Raw genomic sequence first — 19,686 nt, 5'->3', positions numbered from 1 at the left:
GAACTAGGTTTCTTCTGACACCAAAATAATAATAATTATAATAATAATAACAACTCCACATAAAGACCTGATGCTGTGGATAAAATGCTAGGCTTGGATTTTAGAAGACCCAAGTTCAAATTCTGCCTGACACTTACTAGCTGTGTGACCCAAGGCAAGTCTCTTAACCTCTGTCTATCTCAGTTTCCTCATCTGCAAAGACAAGGTAATAATAGCACCTATCTCCCAGGGTGATTTTAAAGATCAAATGAGAAAATATATGTAAAGCACTTTGCAAACCTTGAAGTACTCTGTAAAATGCTGGCTATTATTATCTGGATACCAAAATATCATGTTATTATTGTTGTTACTATTAATATGAGCAGGTAAAAGTTTATCACCTTTACCTTTCATTGAGAGCAGCAGCATGACTAACTGAATAGAAAGCTGACCTCAGGCTCAGGAAAGCTCAGCCTCAAGTCCTGTCCCTGTCACATGCTGGTTGTGTGGCCCTGGTCAAGTGTCTTTACCCCTCAGTATCCCTGGGCAATTCTCTAAGACAATAAGATGCAGAGCTTTGGCTGATGGGCATCGGGAAAGGAAGTCATTCGTTGGGAGTACCCCACATTCATGAAACCATAGGTACAGTTTAAAAAGTAACTCATTATTTTCTTCCTAAGAAATCTGACCAATGCATTTGTTGAATGAATGAAAGAATTCTGGCATTCATCTTCCTATGTTCAATTTTCTCTCCTTTAGAAAAAACTACCTGTATTACTGCTGGGTCATTCAGCAGACCTGAGGCCAGGAGAGTTTGTGGTGGCTATTGGGAGTCCTTTTGCCTTACAAAACACAGTCACAACAGGGATTGTCAGCACAGCCCAGCGAGATGGGAAGGAATTGGGTCTTAAGGATTCTGACATGGACTACATTCAAACAGATGCCATCATCAATGTAAGTCACCCATTTAATATTGATAACATATTGTTGATGCCAATAGCTGTATTTGAACTGTCCAACATCAATAATGATGTTTGTAGATGGGCTGGTTTCTGCTTATGAATCGGAACACGTATAGGTACATCTGAGAGGAAGCAGACAGGAGGGAGGCAACAAGCATTGATTAAGCACCTATTGTGTGCCAGGCACTGTGGTAAGAACTTTACAAATATTATCTTATTTGATACTCACCACATGCTGGGAGGTAAGTACTATTATTATCCCTATTTTGCAGATGAGGAAACTATATGTATGTGTGTGTGTGTGTGTATATATATATACACACACACATATATATGTATATATAAATATATACCTATACACATATATGTATTGTATATATAGTCAAACATAGGTATCTATATATACATATATAACATATACACATACATACATATGTATATGTGTGCACACACACATATAATACATTTGTATGGATGAGCTAAGGACCAGTGCCGTAATTAAAAATTTTAATGCCTGGAGCAAACCTCATCAATTTTGCCCAGGGCTAACAGAAGCCTGGGAGGGAAAGCTTGCCAGAAAAAGCACTCATCTGTTATTTTCCTATTTTAGCTAATTAGGTGTTAAGCTCTGTTGCTTCTGCCCTGCTGAAGGACTGAAAGCACTGTCAGTGCCATCTAAATTCAGCAGCCTGGGGCAAAGTACCAGTCACCTCACCCTAGTTATGGTTATGCCAAACCCATCTGGCCCACTTACTTGAAGTTTCACATTTATTAAGGCTTCTAGTCTGGGAATGGATTAAATGACTGTTTACTTTTCCAAAAGAAGTGATATTATGAAATAGTACTAAATCCCTTAGGTACGTGGTGGGGGCATATTCTAAATAAATTGGCTTCCTCTATTTTATGAGTTATGGACTGTGATGTACATAGAACAGGGATTATCATCCTCATTTTACAGCTGATGAAACTAAGTTGGTAAGTGAATTAATAAGGGACCTTAGTTCACTTTCCCAGCATATCTAACAAATAGTCATCCATTCTCTGCTTGGACACTCAAGAGTTATGGGGAACTCACCATATAAGGCAGGAGGAAGTTCATTTTCTAGCTCTAATGGCTAAAAAGTTCTTTCTTATATTATCCTCTACTTGCTCTCCCCTTTAGAGAGTAGCTAATCCCTCCTCCATGGGACAATCCATCAAATATATAAAAACAGCCTTCATGTCTCCCCTAAGACACCAGGCTAAACTTCAGTTCCTTTAACTAGTCACCATATGACATAATTTCCAGTCCTCTCATAATCCTGATTACCCTCCCCTGTACTCAATATGTCAATGTCCCTCCCAAAATGTCATGCCTAGAACTGAACATAATATTCCAGATGTAGTCTGACTTGAGCAAAAAAGGTGGTTTCATTACAGTTTAGTATGGAAAATCAGCATTTAAAAATCATTATTGTTGTTTTTGGCATTGACTTATTGAATTAGATTTGTTAGTTCAGCTGGGAAGATGCCTCCTACCTTGGGATCCATAAAGTTTCAACCTTTTCCCTCAGGGGAATAGGGAGTGAATGATGGATGGATGTTTCCTTCTAAAGTGCTCCTAAGGCTTAAGCACCACCCAAATCAGGAACATTTGTGTACTTGTGAAAAAATAAGAAGAGTTCTTACTGATCCAGAGGAACAAATAAGTACAGAGTTGTCAGAGTGTCACTGAACTTAAAAAAAAAGACTTCATGAGAGGTGTAGTGTGTATGTGTATATGTATGTATGTATATGTATATGTGTAAATATATTTTTAAAAAACAAATTCGGTGCAACAGAAATTCACCATTTCATTTATAATCCTTCATTTTGTTCTTCTTTGTTTAAGTGTTTGGATTTGTAGATGATTAAGTTCATAGTAAAAAAAATGTTTAAAAAATCATGTGGTTCAGAGCCCTTTCCTCAAGACAAATCAATGTTTAAACCTCACCCTTCCACACACCTTAGGACAAATGAATGGTAGGTAGCTGCTAGTGCTTAAAGTAGGAGAGGGGGAGGGGACGTGAATGACTTTCCTTTTTTAAATATTACTTCATTAGGAAAACAGAGACAAAATGCCTCCACTTGCACAACTTCTGTGACAGAGAGCTCATTACTGCATCCTTGAGTCTCCATAGGGTTTTATCGTTTTTTTCTGGGTATTTCCACATAAATGATAATCCACATTTATATAGTTCTTTATAATTGATTTTTAAGATGCATTCTTTCTTTGTGATGGCTCAAGATAGGTTGTAATCATGTACAAAAAATGGCTATAATCTGAGACAGATCTTTTAACAAACAGACCAAAAAAATCTTCCATCCAAAAGAATGTTTACCCTTTCAAAGTTGATCCCCTTGGGAGGTTGTACACCTTTATCAATGAATCTGCCATTTAGTAAGAATGTTTTAGGAGTTCCCTTTTGAAAATTGGGCACTGTGGTACAATGGTAAGGTCTCAGACTAGGAAGTGGAAGACTTGATTTCACTCCCCAGCTCTGCCACTAATCCTCTGTGTGTCCTTGGGGAAGTTAATTCACATCTCTGAGCCTGTATAAAATTGAGGACTCTCTCAGCTCTGCGTTGATGTTTTAATATTCTCTTGAGCTCCGCTGGTCCCTGTTCTAAGATTCTTTCAGGTCTTGCTCACTGTGTCCTCTGTGCCTTCCAACTATAATCAATTCTTTAATTAATTTTTTTATTTTCAGTTTTCAACATTCACTTCCACAAGATTCTGAGTCCCAAATTTTCTCCCCATCTCGCCCCTCCCCCCACCCCAAGATGGCATGCATTCTGAACACCCCTTCCTCTAATCTGCCCTTCCTATCTCCCCACTTCTCTTATCCCCTTCCCCTTCAATTTTCCTATAAGGCAGGATAGATTTCTATACCCCATTTCCTGTATATATTTATAATCAATTCTTAAATAAGCATTTATTAAACACTGTATTAAGAAAAGCAAAAAACAGTCCCTGCCTTCAAGAAACTTACCTTCTACCTAGGGAGGCAACACAGTTAGAAAGTGATTAGAAGCTGTGTGCTATGGTCCCAAGGTCCCTTCCAGCTCCAATGTTTTATGGCACTTCTTTGAACTATATTTTTAATATAGCTTTTTTTTCCTAAAATTGAAAATCTAATAGTTGCTTTTTATTCTCTTTTTACAGTATGGAAACTCAGGAGGACCTCTAGTTAATCTGGTAAGTACATGATTGAAAGCTGGTTTTAGATCAAAAGTCTCTTTGAATTTCCAGAAATTTCTTACTAATGAGCCTGGAAGTGACTACCAAGAAGGAGCATGATGGGAGAGCAAAGGGCCCAGGCAAACCACCGAGTGGATCATTAGTCTCTCCATAAAACAGGATTAAGTCTTCAATATCAGATAGTATTACTGCTAAGAGGAGAAACTCTTAGGAGCTTTGGCTTTAGAGCTGTTTCCAAGAAGCCTGTCTGTGGGGCATTTAGAATGCTGCTTGATTTCCCCAAGACTTCCACTGTGCAAGGGCCCTCCACCTCACCTCCCATCTCCTGGAACTTTAGGATCAATCACCCTGAGATTGGCAGACTCCTCCAAAACTTCTCTAGCTGAGCTGTGTCTGGGAACTGCAGGGGACAAAGTATGGTGAACATTGAGGGTAGAAATGGAAGACAGAAAGGGACATTCATTGTTGGAAAGTTTCTTTTTTCAAATATAGAAATGAATGAAGCATTTATTAAGCACTTACTGTGTGCAAAGTATTTCTTAAGCATTTACTGTGTGCAAAACACTAAAGATACAAATTAAAAAATCGAAGTAGTGTCAGCTCTCCAGGGGTTCACATTCTAAAAGGGAAAAGAACACATATGGAAGGTTTCAGCTTCAAGTCAGATGGAAAAACCCCAGTGTTTTTGGGGTGCATCAGCAAAGCAGATGAGAGTGCTTCTTCTCTGATGTCACAGCCATCAGACTGTGCTAAGGGCTTTGGAGTCATTGAGTTAAATTAAATCATTAAGGAAATCATTTCCTCTCTCTGAGCCATGGTTTCCAAATCTGTAAATAAGTAGTTTGTACCAGGTGATCTCTGAAAAAATCTCTACTCTAATACTCTGTGATCTGTATTCTAGGTCTGACATTCTATATTGAAAAGCCCATTCCAGAATTTTATGGTTCTAAGTAAGCTGTGACATGGGTTATTTAGAATTTAGTGTGAGTGATGGAAGAAGTATGAAAACTTCTAGCAATGTGATAGTAAGCAAACCATTTAGCTCCATGCCTCCATTTCTTTATCTGTAAAATGCATATCTAAGGAGGACATTCCTATTTTTTTTCTTATGTCTCTTGGAAAGCCAACTCTCACCCATTTAGAGGCGCTAGTCAGGTTTGGGCTCATTCAGCTCCTCCTTGAGTTTGGAGAGAATAGAATGGGAAATTGGCTGTTATAAGTGAAGCAGTCAGCTTTAAAAGGTTACTTTGGGGAAGCATTTTAGAGTGAGGCATTTTACACTGACTGGGCAGCTGTTTCTTCTAGAAACCTGGACTAACTTTTATCTTTCTTTTTTAAAGTTGTGGGCAATGTGGCTTGCTTTATTGTCCTCTAGTGACCACTTAATCCACTCTCTTTGCACAGGATGGAGAAGTCATTGGAATAAACACATTAAAAGTTGCAGCTGGGATCTCCTTCGCTATTCCTTCAGATCGTATCACACGCTTCCTCACCGAGTCCTACGACAAGCAAAATAAAGGTAAAGTCCCTGCCTGGAGACCTTAGAAAAACCAACCCTCAGAAGATTGGAAAAACAAAAACAAGAAACAATTCTCCCTGTAAAATGCCCACTTCCCCTGAAGAGTGAGGTCTCAGCTTCGGCCAGTTAACGTGGGGGTGCAAACAAAGGCTGACGCCTGAGAATAAAGCATGTGAGCCAGCCCTGGACCAGGGATGCGACCGTGCCAAGTCTAACAACTCTCTTCTCATGGAGAGCCAAAGCAGAAGAAAATAGTCCCTTGGGCTTGGATCAAAGCAATATGTTGTGAAGATGTTGCTTGTCTTGTCTCCTGGTGCTAGCTTCATCCCTTTTCCCCCAAAGGTTTTACACAGAGTTGAGACACGAAGTGAGTCATCCCCAGCTTCTCCCTGTCTCTTCTGTGCCCCCTCACCCACATCACTTCACACTCAGGTAGTTGTCAAGCTCAACTTCTTCCTTGCCTGTCATCAACAGTCTCATCTCATAGCATCATAAGATTCAGAGCAAGGTAGAATCTCAGAGATCATCCAGTCCAGGGGCTCTTAACTTGGGCAGGGGCTGGGGGGTGGAGGGGTGGTCTGTGAACTTGTTTGTTTTTTTTTTTAAATATTTTGATAACTGTATTTAAATTGCTTTCCTTTGTAATCCTAAATATTTTATATTATGTAGCATTAGGGTAGTGTGAGGCATTATTGCTCTGCCCTTTAATAAAATCAGTGGTGCCCAATAATGTTCCATCTTGAATTTGGGTGACTAGCCCTTCTCATTCAGAGCCTTCTCTGCTCCTACCACATTTCTCTTCTCCCCACTGAGTTTTCATTTGCTGAGCTAACCTCCTCTCCAGTTTCAGCTGTTCATTTCTTGGAAAGGGGAAGATCTGGGTTTGAGGCTAATTCTGACTTTAGGCAAGGCATTTAACGTCTCTCAGCCTCAGTTTCCTCATTTGTAAATTGGGGGTAATAATACCTATCTCATTGGGCTACTGTGAGGATCAAATGAGGTGATGTCTGGAATGGGCTTCACCAACTTTAAAGCACCATCAATGTCAGTGGTCCTTATTTTTGTTGTCATTTTCCCAACACCACCTCTTTGAAACTGAACCTGTAGGCTTCTCAAATAGCTGTTAACCTTCCATCGCTTTAAAGCTCCAGTTCAGATTCCAACATAATCATCTGGGAAAGAGAAGACATCGACCATAACCACTTTCCCCTTAGATCCCACCATCTAAGGACACTGAGCCCCATGCAGTCGTGCGAGGTTACATTATGATCACCATATCCAACTTCCATTTTGGTTTTCTTATTCACATATTCTCTCCAGGAGAATCTGAGCTAGATGGGGCCTAAGAGGTCACCAACTCTCCTCCCAATGCAGGAATCTCTTCTAAATTATCCTCAATATGGGCCTAACCAACATCTTCTTGAACACTGTAAGTTACAGGGAGCTTACCACCTCACCTCACAGCCCATTGCATTTTTGAATAGCTCTTATTAGAAAGTTCTTCCTTATATTGAGCTAAAATGTATTCATTCTTCTGGATTATCTACCCATTTATCCTAGCATCTCCCTCTGGAGCCTCACAAAATATGTAATCTCTGTTCCGTATAACAACCTGTCATATAGTGGAAGATAGCTATAATCCCCTTCTTATCCCACCCCAAATCTTCTCTTCTCCAAGATCAACATTCCCAGTTTCTTTCATTAATCCTCATATGACCTGGTTTCCAGTCCCCTCATCATCTGATTGTCCTCCATTGGTAACTCTAACTTGTCAATGTCCTTTCAAAAACATGAACCCCCAAACTGAACATAGTTGCCCAGATTTGGTCTGACCAGAGAGGACAGAGAAACTGTCGCTTCTCCATATTTACACCAGACTGGCTCAAATAAAATGGATGGGTGTCTATGGTTGTATTTAAGAATATAAACTCTTAGGGGACAGGTACTGTCCTGTACAGTGTTTAATACCTCACCTACCAGTAAAAGAAAATACTCTGCAATCCTGTAATTCTTCAGAATATAGCCAAACTTTGTTAAGCCATTTTCCATTTACCAAAAAGGATGCACAGATTGGGTCCCTCAACTGATTCAAGAGTCTGCCATTTCCTTTAATAAAAGCATAATCCATATATAATAACAATAATAAAAGATAATCCAAACTCTGTTAATCCAAAGTCCTTTTATCTCTGCATTTTAAATTAAAGAGCCTCCAATGTTTCCATTCGTCACAATCCTCACCAGGAATTCTGGTGCAATATGTAAAGGGTATGAAGCTTTTGTTTGTTGTTTACAGTGTGAATAGTTAATGCCACTTTTTAAAAATCCTTGAAGCCCCATGACATGTGTAGAAATTGACCAACTGACAACAGTCATCTGTGAGCCCTGAGCCCATGGAAATGTGAGTTACTCTGAGACAGGCTATGCATACGCTCCCTGCTGGATCCTCTGGCTTCTCAGGTGTGCCATCTGGCCCCTGAAGTGGAAACAATTTGGTCATTTCCAAGCTCATGCCAGGGTTTTCAGTTTGTTGGGCTTTAGGATACTCACAATAGGAAATTTAATGAGGCTGAAGAAAGAATGTGGCAGGAGACTCACTGTCAGTGTGGTGAAAAAAGCCAAAAGACCTGGGTCCTAATCTCAGTACTGTACCTTATTAATTAGGTAACTGCATAGGTCACTTCATTTCATACTACCTCAGTTTCCACCTCTGTAAAATGAAGGCATTGGTCTCTATCAGCTCTCAGAAACCCTAATAATTCTAAGATGCCACATATGCAGACTTACTCATTTTGGAAGTTGGAAGAGAGCTCAAATGGTGTCTAATCCATCCATAACGATCCCAAGAACCCATATCTGAACAGGAATCCCCTCTACAAGATCTCTCACAAGCAACCATCCGGCCACTACTCAAAGGCCTCCTGGGATAGGGAAATCATTACTTCCTAAGCTAAGCAGCCAATTCTGCTTTTATACAAGTTTAATAGTGAGGACATTTTATTTTTATTACCCTGAGTTGAAATCTTCCTTTCTATTACCATTGCTCCTATTTTTGTCTTCTGTGGCCAGGCAGAATATTCAGTCAATCAATAATCATGAATAAACGTTTATTAAGTGCCTGGTATGAGGCAGGCACTGTGCTAAGTGCTGGGTATACAAAAAGAGGTAAAAGATAGTCCTTGCCCTCAAAAAGCTTACAATCTAACGGGGGAGCCAACATGCAAACATATACAAACTAAGCTATTATGTTACATAACTATATTCCTGGGTTCCTTTTTTGAGCATCAATTTCATCATCTATAAAATGAACATAGTAATCCTTAAAAATTTCCTACCTCATAATACTGTTATGAAGATGAGATCATGTATGTGTGGGAAAAAAGTTTGTGGCCATAAAATTCTATATAAATGTCAACTATTGTATTTTTGTTAATAATAATAATAATTCTTCAAACCTTCCAGAGAATAGAGTGCCTTCTTGAACTCTATTTTGGATATGTTTTCCCCAAAGTATATGTGATGGCAGTGAATCCATCCCTACAAGTCTCTATGAACCATGTGGAGGCCAAACCTGCTCTGGTTCTTTTTTAGGTCCAAATCTGTCATAATTTCATTGGTGTAAGAAACTGTGGAAAGGAAATCTCCCTCTACCAAGGCAGATGGTCAACTTTACTGCAACTCCCCTTTCTTAAGAATTTCCTGGGGTCCTGAGACCTTCTGAAAGGTCCTCAACAACCTGCTGGGAGGTGACCTGTCCAGAACTACCCAGCCACAATGTGTCAGAGGCAAGACTCACACCCAGGTCTTCCTGACTCAGGCCAGCCCTCTGTCTACTTGTCACACTGCTTCTCACATTGTCATGTGAATGCCTTCAAATGCATTTCTGAGTAGACCAGAAGACTTAGAGCTGGAAGGAAGTTATACATAACGTAGCTCAACCCTTCCCCTCTCATGGTACAGATGAGAAAACTGAGACCGAAAACAATGAGATTAATTACTTGCCCAAGTTGACACAGACAGTAAGTGAGTCCTACTGTGACTATCCTTACTGCCTGTGTAAAGAACGCTGCCATCCCAATTCTGAATTTAGTTCTCTTTCTATTCCCAATTCTTTCTCAAGGGGAGTTTTGTAGAGTAATTAAATTAGTCTGCATTTCTATAACCTTTTGTAGTCTACCATATACTTTATATCCCTGATCTCATATATTACATCATTTTGAATAACTGTAGTTTAGGTAATATCAGTATTATTGGTCCCATGTTACATATGGGAAACTGAGACCCAGAAAGGTGAATGACTTGCTCAGGGGCACAGAGCTAGGAAGTAGCAGTGTTAGGACTCAGGCCCAGCTTTTCTTACTCCCAATTCCAGTATCCACAGGTTCCACCGTACCAGGCTGCCTGTAATCTACAGTCAACGGGTGTTAATCATTCCCTATACGCCAGGTGTTATTCTTCTGTCCAAAGGCCTATTAGCACTGCTACAATCCAAACTAGAAATGAGAAGAACTCTGCAATAAAAACCTCATCAATTAGGTATCAACTGACCCCAGACAGGGCTTTGTTGTAAGGTGGTTGTTCTCAGTTGATGAGATTGAGGTGCCTGATACTTTGGATTTGATCATCTGAACTACAATTGCTGAGAAACATTGGGTAAATAGGACTCACTTTTAGGAGAAACTGTCAAGAGATTTAATTAGAAAATTCACTTCTATGCTATAACTCCTGCTCCTGGAATTTCTGCAATCGCTGCCCTGCACAAAAGGACCTAAGTGACGACCTTGTGTTCCTACTACAAAAATTATGATATTCAAAAATTCATAATGTTCAGCATATAATATTTACTGAAGCAGGAAAGAGTGATTAAACATGAATTTTCAAAGCACTTTCATACCCATTATATCATTTCATCTTTACAATAAACCTGTGAGGCATGTAGGGCTAGTAGAAATATTCCCATTTTACAAATGAAGAGACTGAGGTTCCGTGAATAGAAATGAATTGGCTAGAATCCAGAACCACTGTCTCCTGGTCCTCAATCCAATTCTCTTTTCACCACACTATGAACTCATGTTTTCAGTCATGTCTTACTCTTCATGACCTCATTTGGGGTTTTCTTGTCAATTGTCCAGTTCATTTTACAGATGAGGAAACTGAGGCAAACAGGTTAAATGACTTGCCCAGGATCACACAGTCTCAGACAGGATCTGAACTCAGGAAGATGAGTCTTCCTGACTGCTGGCTGGTGCTCTATCCACTGAACCACCCAGCTGCTTAGACCATACCCTTTATAAAGAGGCTTTTCAACAATGAGAGAGAAAACAAAAAGAATTACCTAGTTGATTTTTTGTTAATTAGAAAACATACCCAATTAACCTAAACGTCCTCTTTTCCCTAAGCATACTTTGGTTGTTGATTTTTACTGTACTTTGGTATTTGAAGTACCTAGGAGTCTATACCCCAGGTGAGCATTAACTTTCCCACACAGACCTCACATACTGGGGCTTTTTTTTTTTTTTTGCACCATTCAATGCACTTATCAAGTCACAGTGTATATTGTAGCTATCCATCTATGCCTCATTCCCCTTCTAGACCATAAAACTCCTTAAGGGCAGAAGTTCTTTCTTTTCTAAACTTGATGTCTCCCTACCTCTCCCAGTGCTCAGCAAACAGAGATCATAGATTAAGATTGGACAGATTACATAGATTAAACAGGGATCATAGATTAAGAGCTGGAAGGGACCTTAAAGGGGATCTTTTTCAACCACCTTATTTGACAGATGAGGTTTGCTCAGAGCTACATAGGTGGTCAATAGCAGAGCAAGCATTCAAATCCAGACCTTCTGAGACCCAAACCCAATGTTTGTTATTGTTGTTACTTACCTACTGGTTGCCAGCACTGGGAGAAGGGATGAGGACTTAGCTACCAAAATTTAAGGCACCATTTATCCTTAAAGATCTTACAGATGAACTGTAGTTCTAAGACAAAGTTCTGTCCACAGAGAACTGATTCATTGGCTAAAATATGTGTGCAGCTGACTTGGCACATTTCTATTATTTCTTTAAGATGATGAGATTGAAATTAATGTGCAAAATTACTTGTCAGATCAACAGAGGACAGGAATGGAACCAATGAAAAGAAGATAAAAGGCAAATTTTTCTTCAATATAAGATGGAATTTCCTAACAATTAGAGGATAAATACTTTCCCTTCTCCCTAAAACTGCATGCGTTACCACAAAAAGTAGTGAATTCCTCATCCATGGGCATATTTGAGCAGATGGGGTTACCATATATCAGGGATATTGAGCTTTGGATGGAGGAATAGACTGAATGACTTCTAGGACATTTTCTAACTTTGCAATTCTATTTATTGAGAATATGCTGATGATCTGGGAAGTGGAGGGATTCACAGATGACAAGAACATGATTCTTTGCCCACATGCATACAAATGACCTAAAATGCAAGGCAAGGTGTAGACTGGGCCATAGTAATATCACCAGTTGGGTTAAACAGGTGGAAGAGGATTTTCTTCAAACACATGATGATTTCTCAAAAGCATATGCCTGGCTGGAGTTGATATTATCTGTAACTTTATAATAATAAAGCTTGCACAATCTTGTTAAGACAGCTTTAAAAAATAGCCCAATAAGAATGGTGTTTGAGGTTTCTAACATAAAAAGCTTATTCATATTCATTACCTCTTTTGATTCTTATAACATCACTGGAGGCACAATTTATCCCCCCTGATCAATGGGAAGACTGAGGCTCTGAGTTTAACAAACTTGCCTGAGGAAAGGCCATGGTGGTGCTGGGACTATGATGCTTCCCCGTTTCTTGGTCTAACCTTCCTTCCATTGCATTAAGCTACCTTAACATAGGGTGCCTCAAAAGTCTTAGTGTGGTTTTAAGTAATTAAGCTATAAAGCTTATTAAATTATTTAAATATAATTATTGAATTACTAAAGCTTAATAGCCTAATCGCTTAAAACCACACTAAGATTTCTGGGGCATCCTGTGTATTTGGTGGGCTAGATAGCTATTTTTATGACAAAAAGCAAAGCTGTATTGTCCAAATTCTGTGCTTAAAAATTTTAAATGATAAATATAAGATTCAGCATATTGTCATATGCTTCTTTGTATGTTCCTAATCTCCAGTAGCTAAATGGCTCAGTGAATAGAGTACTGGGCCTGGAATCAAGAAGACCTGAGTTCAAATCTGTCCTCAGACACTTAGTAGCTGTGGGACCCTGGGCAAGTCACTTAACCTCTGTTTGCTTTATCCACTGGAGAAGGAAATGGCAAACCACTCTAGTATCTTTGCAAAGAAAACCCCATGGACAGTATGGTCCACAAGGTCACAAAGAGTCAGACATAATTAAACAACTGAACAATAACAATCCCCAGCATTGACTAGACATATGGTCAATGCTTGATAAAGTGGTAGGACTCCCAGAATGTTAGATCTAGGAAGGATCTTAGAACCACAGAATCTCAGAGTTGGAAGGGACTATGGCCAGCATAAGCCCCCTTTATAGCATCTTCAACAGAGACTTCAGTGATTGGGAACCATCTTCCTCCTGAGGCAGCTCATTCCATCAAGTGTTAATGAGACTTTTCCTTACATTCAGCTGAAACTTGCTTTTCTGTAACTTCTCCTAGTTCTGACCTCTAAGGTCAAATACAGTAAATACAATTCATCTTTGACTTGACAGTTCTTTAAAAACATGAAGGCAGTTATTAAGTCAAGATCATAGGATTCTAGTCCCAGAGCTGAAAGTGGCCTCAGAGTCTACATTTTACAGATGAGGAAAAAGAGGCCCAGGATGGTTAAGCGACTTGCCCAAGGTCTCATATCATTAGTAAGCATCTGAGGCAGTATTTGAACCCAGATTCTCTCACTCCAGAGCCAAGGTTCTTCTTACTGTACTGTGTACTGCCTTGTACCATGCACTATGTGAATAATAAGCCAATTTCCTGTTTATATCATTGAGGGTGCAAAGGAGAGAAATGAATGTTTGGGGAGCTCTGCTAGGCTCATTATCTCAAGGAAGAAACTGGTCATGCCAAACTAACAATATCTTACCATTTCTTTTCCAGATGTGAAGAAGCGCTTCATTGGCATACGGATGCGGACCATTACACCAGTGTAGGTGTCTGAGGGGGCTGGGGATCCCATAACATGTTAAGTACTGTTACAGTTGTCTCTGTGTATTCATTCTCGTGCTCCTAATTCGGCTCAGGGTAAAATCATGGCGCAGTAGACAGTCAGAGTTGGAAGGAACCTCGGAGGGCAGCTTGTCCAACCTGTGCCTATAGAATATTCCCTCTACAATATCTCCAGCAAGGGGTAATTAAGCCTTGCTTGATGACCCCAAGCAAAAGAGAACCCACTGCTTCCTAAGATCGCCTGTTCCATTGTTGTACCGATCTCTTTATTAGAAGTTTTTTCTTACAGCGAGCCTAACTCTGTCTCTCTGCAACTTGTACCTATCTGTCCTAATTCTGCTATCTTGGGCCAAGCAAAAGAAGTCTACTCCACGTTTTGTAGGACAGACCTTTAAATACTTAAAGGCAGAGATCAAATCTCTCCCTCTCTCCCCCTTCCACCTAAGACTCTTCTTATGCAAGCTAGACATTACAGGTTCCTTCAACCAGGCCTCATCTGATAAAGTGTCTTGTCCTTTCGCCATCTTGGTTCCTCTCCACTGAATGCATTCCTGTTAGTTTGTGATTGCACATTTGAAAATATTTTGAGCCAAATCACATCTGTTGGAACACACCAGCTCCACGTGACAAAAACCTGTAATTGTTTATTATGTGAAATCAATATGTCCTAGGGCAGGGGTGGGGAACCTTCAGCCCTGAGGCCACATGTGGTCCTCAGGATCCTCAAGTGCGGCCCTTTGAATCTAAACTTCACAGAACAAATCCTTTTATTAAGGATTTAGTCAAAAGGCCACACTTGAGGACCTAGAGGGCCACATGTGGCCTTAAGGCCATGGGTTCCCTACCCCTGTCTAGGAATACCCTTCCCAGGGTAGCACCATGGGGGATAGTTGTATCTTCCCACACTCTGTCCCTGGAATCTCCAATCAGATATAGAACCTTGGGCTGAACCCACATGGCGATTTCAGTGTTCCTGTGTTCTGATATATAACATATTGAGGAGTTGGACTTAATCAGTTCTAAAATTACTTCTAGCTCTGAATCTATAAATCTATGATCAGTATTATTCCAACCACAGGGTTATAAAGGCTCTGCACAAAAACTTTGTACTAATAAAGCCCCAGAAATGAAAACATTTGTGGAAGCTGGAGGTTACTCTTGATACAATTTTTGATTCATATCACTGTCTGGCTGAGTTGTCAGTCAACATCAAGCCAAGGTTTAATGGCCTTCCTTGGTTATTATACCATCATTGTCTAGACAGATAGCTCACTTAGCCAATGATGGGGAAGATATTTCTTTCTTTCTTTTTTTTTTTTGGCAAGGCAATTGGAGTTAAATGACTTGCCCAGAGTCACACAGCTAGTAAGTGTCTGAGGCCGGATTTGAAATCAGGTCCTCCTGCCTCCAGGGCTGGTGCTCTATGAACTGTGCACTTAGCTGCCCCCAAGAGAGGATATTTCTATTCCTACTTATTCAACACAAAAAGGAGATCCTAGGCAGCCATCTGTTGGTGTTGTTGAGTTGCATTCAACTCTTCATGACACCAACTGGGGTTTTCTCAGCAAAGATGCTGGAGTGATTTGCCATTTCCTTTTCCAGTTCATTTTACGGATAAGGAAACTGAAGCAAATAGGGTTAGGTGACTTTTCCAGAGTCACACAGCTGACAAATGTCTGAGGTTAGATTTAAACTCAGGAAGCTGAGTCTTCCTGACTCCAAGCCTGGCATTCTATCCACTGCACCACCTACCTGCCCTGCAGGCAGCCATACGAGGTTATAAAGAAGCCTGATCTACAAACTACAGTCTCCAGAATGCTCATGTATCTCCTTCCTTGTCCTTCCTATGTGTCCCCACAAAAGCCCAGACTCTAGGGTGATTATGGCTTTATAAAGGGCTTTAATTGTTTTGAACTTAGGAAGGAAGGAATTTATTCACACCTCTCCATTTTCAATTGTTAATGAAACAATTGATTCTTAAATTTACCTCTTAGAAATATATCTGAGTGCCAGGATGCTTTGTCTGTCCAGTCATCCACCACCACCACTACAAACAAAAATTTAAAAATCAATTTAACTTTATTTCTTCTTTTTCTTCAAACCCAATTCATGTCCTCTGTGCCACCATCTGAACACCACTCCCCCCCAAAAAAAGAACAGAACTTAGAACATGGTACCTGTGGGTGTGTTCATCATATATAGTTTATATAGTGCCTAGCACCGTGCCTTGAACAGAGTAGGCACTTAACAAAGTTCTTTAAATTTAATTCAATTCCTGGCTATTAGGGGAGTAAACATCTACTAAGAAAAGTTCTTAGGAAGAATATATTGATACAGCAGATTCCAAGGACTCCCTAACCTACACTTTTGTAGTTCTACATCAATTAGAACTCCTGGGAAAACCTCCCTAGTTACCACATGTACTGCAACTCTCACTAATTATTCTTTAGCTGTCCCTGTTATTTAGTTGCATGGAGTCCTAGAATGTTCAAGACTAAACGGAACTTAGAAACTAGAACATCAGAGCTGGATGGGACCTTAAGGCACAGAATGTCAGAGCTGGAAGGGTTCATAGAATATAGAACATCAGAGCTGTAAGGGGTCTTAGAACAAAGTATGTCAGAGCTAGAAGGGGCTTTAAAGAGTCGAATGTCAGAGCTGGAAATAGGGGGTGTGGTGGGAAGGACAAGTGATCTGTCCACTACATCCTTGTCACTTCACCTATTTGTCTGAGCAATCGACGGCAAGTGCTTCGATTGTCTCTGAGCCTTAGATTTCTCATGAAGACCTTAAGGTAAATTAATGATAACAATGTGTTTTTCATTTTTTGTTTTGTTTTGTTTTTTAATCTCTTTTCAGTTTGGTGGAAGAACTGAAGGATAACAATTCTGATTTTCCTGATGTCAGCAGTGGGATTTATGTACATGAGGTTGTTCCAAATTCACCATCTCAAAGGTGAGCAAATAAGAACAATTTTGAGTCTAAAAGACATCATTCAGGCAGTTAAAACCTATTTAGATTTATGTTTCTAATTTAACTTGTGTTTTGTAGTTATTCAAGATAAAGGGTGTTAGGGTGTGATTTTTTTTTGTTTGAACTTTTCGTGATAAACCTAGAGGAATGCTAAGTTGGGGCATTTGTTTTACTTTGACCATGTGTTCAGGATCATGGAATTGCTGATCATTTGGAAGAAGCTGTGTAGTATAATGAAAAGCATATTGATCTGGGAATTAAGAGATTTGTGAATCAGGGATTTGGAGTCATGTTTGAATCTCAGCTCTACCATTTACTAGCCAAATGACCCACATAAGTCTTAAGTTCGCTGAGATTCAGTTTCCTCATTTGGCCTAGATTCTTTCAAAGGTCTTTGCAGCACTAACATCTTATGAACCTTATGACCCAGTTCAGGAGGGGGATTTGTGAAAAGGGAGCAATGTAAAATGAGTCTAGGTCAATCCAGATTATGTAAGGCCTTCAATTTCCAAATAAAACAATTTGCATTTTGTCCTAGAGGCCATGAGTAGCCACTTAAGTCTCTAGAGTAAAAGATTGGTATGGTCATTAGAAAGGTCATATACATTAAAAAGGGCAGCTGAGTATCTCAGTGGATAGAATGCTGGCCTGGAGTCAAGAAGACTCATCTTCCTGAGTTTAAATCTTTCATTTATTAGTTGTGTGACCCTGGGCAAGTCATTGAATCCTGTTTGCCTTTCTTTCCTCATCTGTAAAATGAGCTGGAGAAGGAAATGGTAAACCACTCCAATATCTCTGCCAAGAAAACTCCAAATGGGGTCACGAAGAGTCATACCTGACTGAAATGACTGACCAATGTATATTAGAAAGATTACTTTTGTAGTTGTGTGAAGGATGAATTAGAGAAAGGAGAGAGTAGAAGCAGAGAAATTAATTAGGAGATTATTAAAATATTTCAAGCCAAAAGTGATGAAACCTGAATTAGGGTAATTATATGTAATATTTCCAATACACCATACTGTGTTGCCCAGGCAGCAAAAAGTAGCAAAAGCATATTCTCAAGTTCACCATCTCTAAGTCAAATAAAGTTAAGAATAAGTAACCTCGGCCACAGCTGAACACCTGATGTTATGCCACATATGAATTATAATTATTCCAACTGATCTCCTTGGCAGAGGCGGAATCAAAGATGGAGACATCATTGTGAAGGTAAATGGCCGTCCCTTGAAGAACTCCAGCGAACTGCAGGAAGCTGTGATGAAAGAGTCACCCCTACTTCTTGAAGTTCGAAGAGGAAATGATGATTTGCTCTTTAATATTGAGCCTGAAGTGGTCATGTAGAGGAAGGAATCTCTATGTGCTGTTGTCAACCTCTTGGGTTCTGGAATGTCAGATACATCTTCTTCAAACTGATCCCATTTCCTGTTGACTAATGACAAGGTGGCCTAACACACATGAGCCTGAGCCATTTCTGTACAGGGACAACCCATTCCAATGTCACAGAATTAAAACGATGGACCAAATTTTGTCTTTAGTGGAGCCCAAAATACCTCCTATTGGAGTTGCTCCAAAGAATAGCAACCAAAGGCAAAATTGGACCCTGTGGTTCTGAATTTTAGTGCTAGAGTATTTTAAAATTATCTGTAGTATTAGAAAAAGAGTAGAGTCACAATACTTTCCTCGTACAGAAGCTTCTGAGTGTCACCCAAGAAAGAACCAGTCTCCAGGAACCCTATTGCTAGTGAGGAGGCCATATTCAAAAGGGTAGATTCCATCAGATGGGTTAAGATCCATATCTCTGTGCTGTAGCATTAAGCCCTCTGGACGGAAAGCTGTGCTTTTCATGTCCTCTTGAATGTGAAATCATATTTGGAAACAGTTTCTCCACTTTGAGCTCAATACAGGGCTATCAGTGGAGAGATTTGTGGCAGAATCATAGACTTGTAGAGCTGATAGGGGCTTTGGAGATGATCTAGTATAATGGCCAAGACCCAGAGAGGAGATGACTTGGCCAAGGTCTCACAGCTAGTGGCAAAATGGGGACCAGAACTTAGGTCACCTGACTCCTCATTGAATCCATTTGCCACCATGCAGTCTCACCCTTCTCATGACCCTCTCAGAAGGAACAAATGTAGTAATTGGCTGCAGCAGCTGACACCTAGGTCATGTAGTGCTGGAAAAGAGTAAATGATTCTTATAGAATTAATGCCATATATAAAAAAATAAAAAAAAATGCAGATGATGTGAAAAAATAACGTGCCATTTTCTTTTTTTACATTTTGGGTATAGATTAGTTTTACATTATATTGGCAGGCTTTACTGTAAAATGAATACTCAGTGTAGCTTGTACTGTATGTTTCTACTGTAAGAAAATAATAAAGTTTACAAGCAAATTGTTCTTACACCTGTGCCAGAAGCTTCATTTCTTTTTCTGAGCCTTCTCAGCTGCTGCTGCCTTTCCTGGGGATCTCTACCCAGCACAATGTCACACACAAAACAGGTATTCAAAAAAGAATTCTCTAGCTCTTCAACCACGTCTATTTTATATTGAGAGTAGATGAGTTGTTTTTAATAGACATATGCTGTGTCCAAAGTGGATGAGACATAGAATGTAGACTGACAGAGTTGAGAGGCACAATAGAATATAAAACATAGGGTATGAGAGCTGAGAGGAATCTTAGAACTTAGAATATCAAATCTGGGAGAGACCTTAGAACTTAAAATGGCAGAGCTAGGAGAGATCTCAGAACACAGAACATCAGAGCAGGGAGGGACCTTAGACCGTAAAATGGGCTTTCTAATAGGTCTTAGAGACCATTCAATCCAGCCCCTTTAAACATTAAAACAGTTTAAACAATTAAAGAAAC

General features: G+C 39.7%; 1 protein-coding gene across 1 annotated transcript in view; it reads left to right on the top strand.

The window, feature by feature from the left end:
• Window positions 1–19,221, top strand: part of HTRA3 (HtrA serine peptidase 3) — a 49,139-nt gene extending 29,918 nt beyond the window's left edge. The window contains exons 4-9 of the mRNA XM_027835966.1: window positions 739–933; window positions 4,126–4,158; window positions 5,566–5,680; window positions 13,778–13,826; window positions 16,706–16,801; window positions 17,995–19,221. Coding sequence (XP_027691767.1) covers window positions 739–933; window positions 4,126–4,158; window positions 5,566–5,680; window positions 13,778–13,826; window positions 16,706–16,801; window positions 17,995–18,160 — 654 coding nt within the window. The 3' untranslated portion in view covers window positions 18,161–19,221. The remainder of the gene's footprint in view (window positions 1–738; window positions 934–4,125; window positions 4,159–5,565; window positions 5,681–13,777; window positions 13,827–16,705; window positions 16,802–17,994) is intronic.
• The last annotated feature ends 465 nt before the right edge of the window (window positions 19,222–19,686 follow it).

Source organism: Vombatus ursinus, unplaced genomic scaffold, assembly GCF_900497805.2.
Source record: "Vombatus ursinus unplaced genomic scaffold, bare-nosed wombat genome assembly UNPS02014818.1, whole genome shotgun sequence".
Classification (NCBI taxonomy): domain Eukaryota; kingdom Metazoa; phylum Chordata; class Mammalia; order Diprotodontia; family Vombatidae; genus Vombatus; species Vombatus ursinus.
The sequence above is the reverse complement of the archived record's forward strand: the minus strand, read 5'-3'. Positions and strand labels throughout refer to the sequence as shown.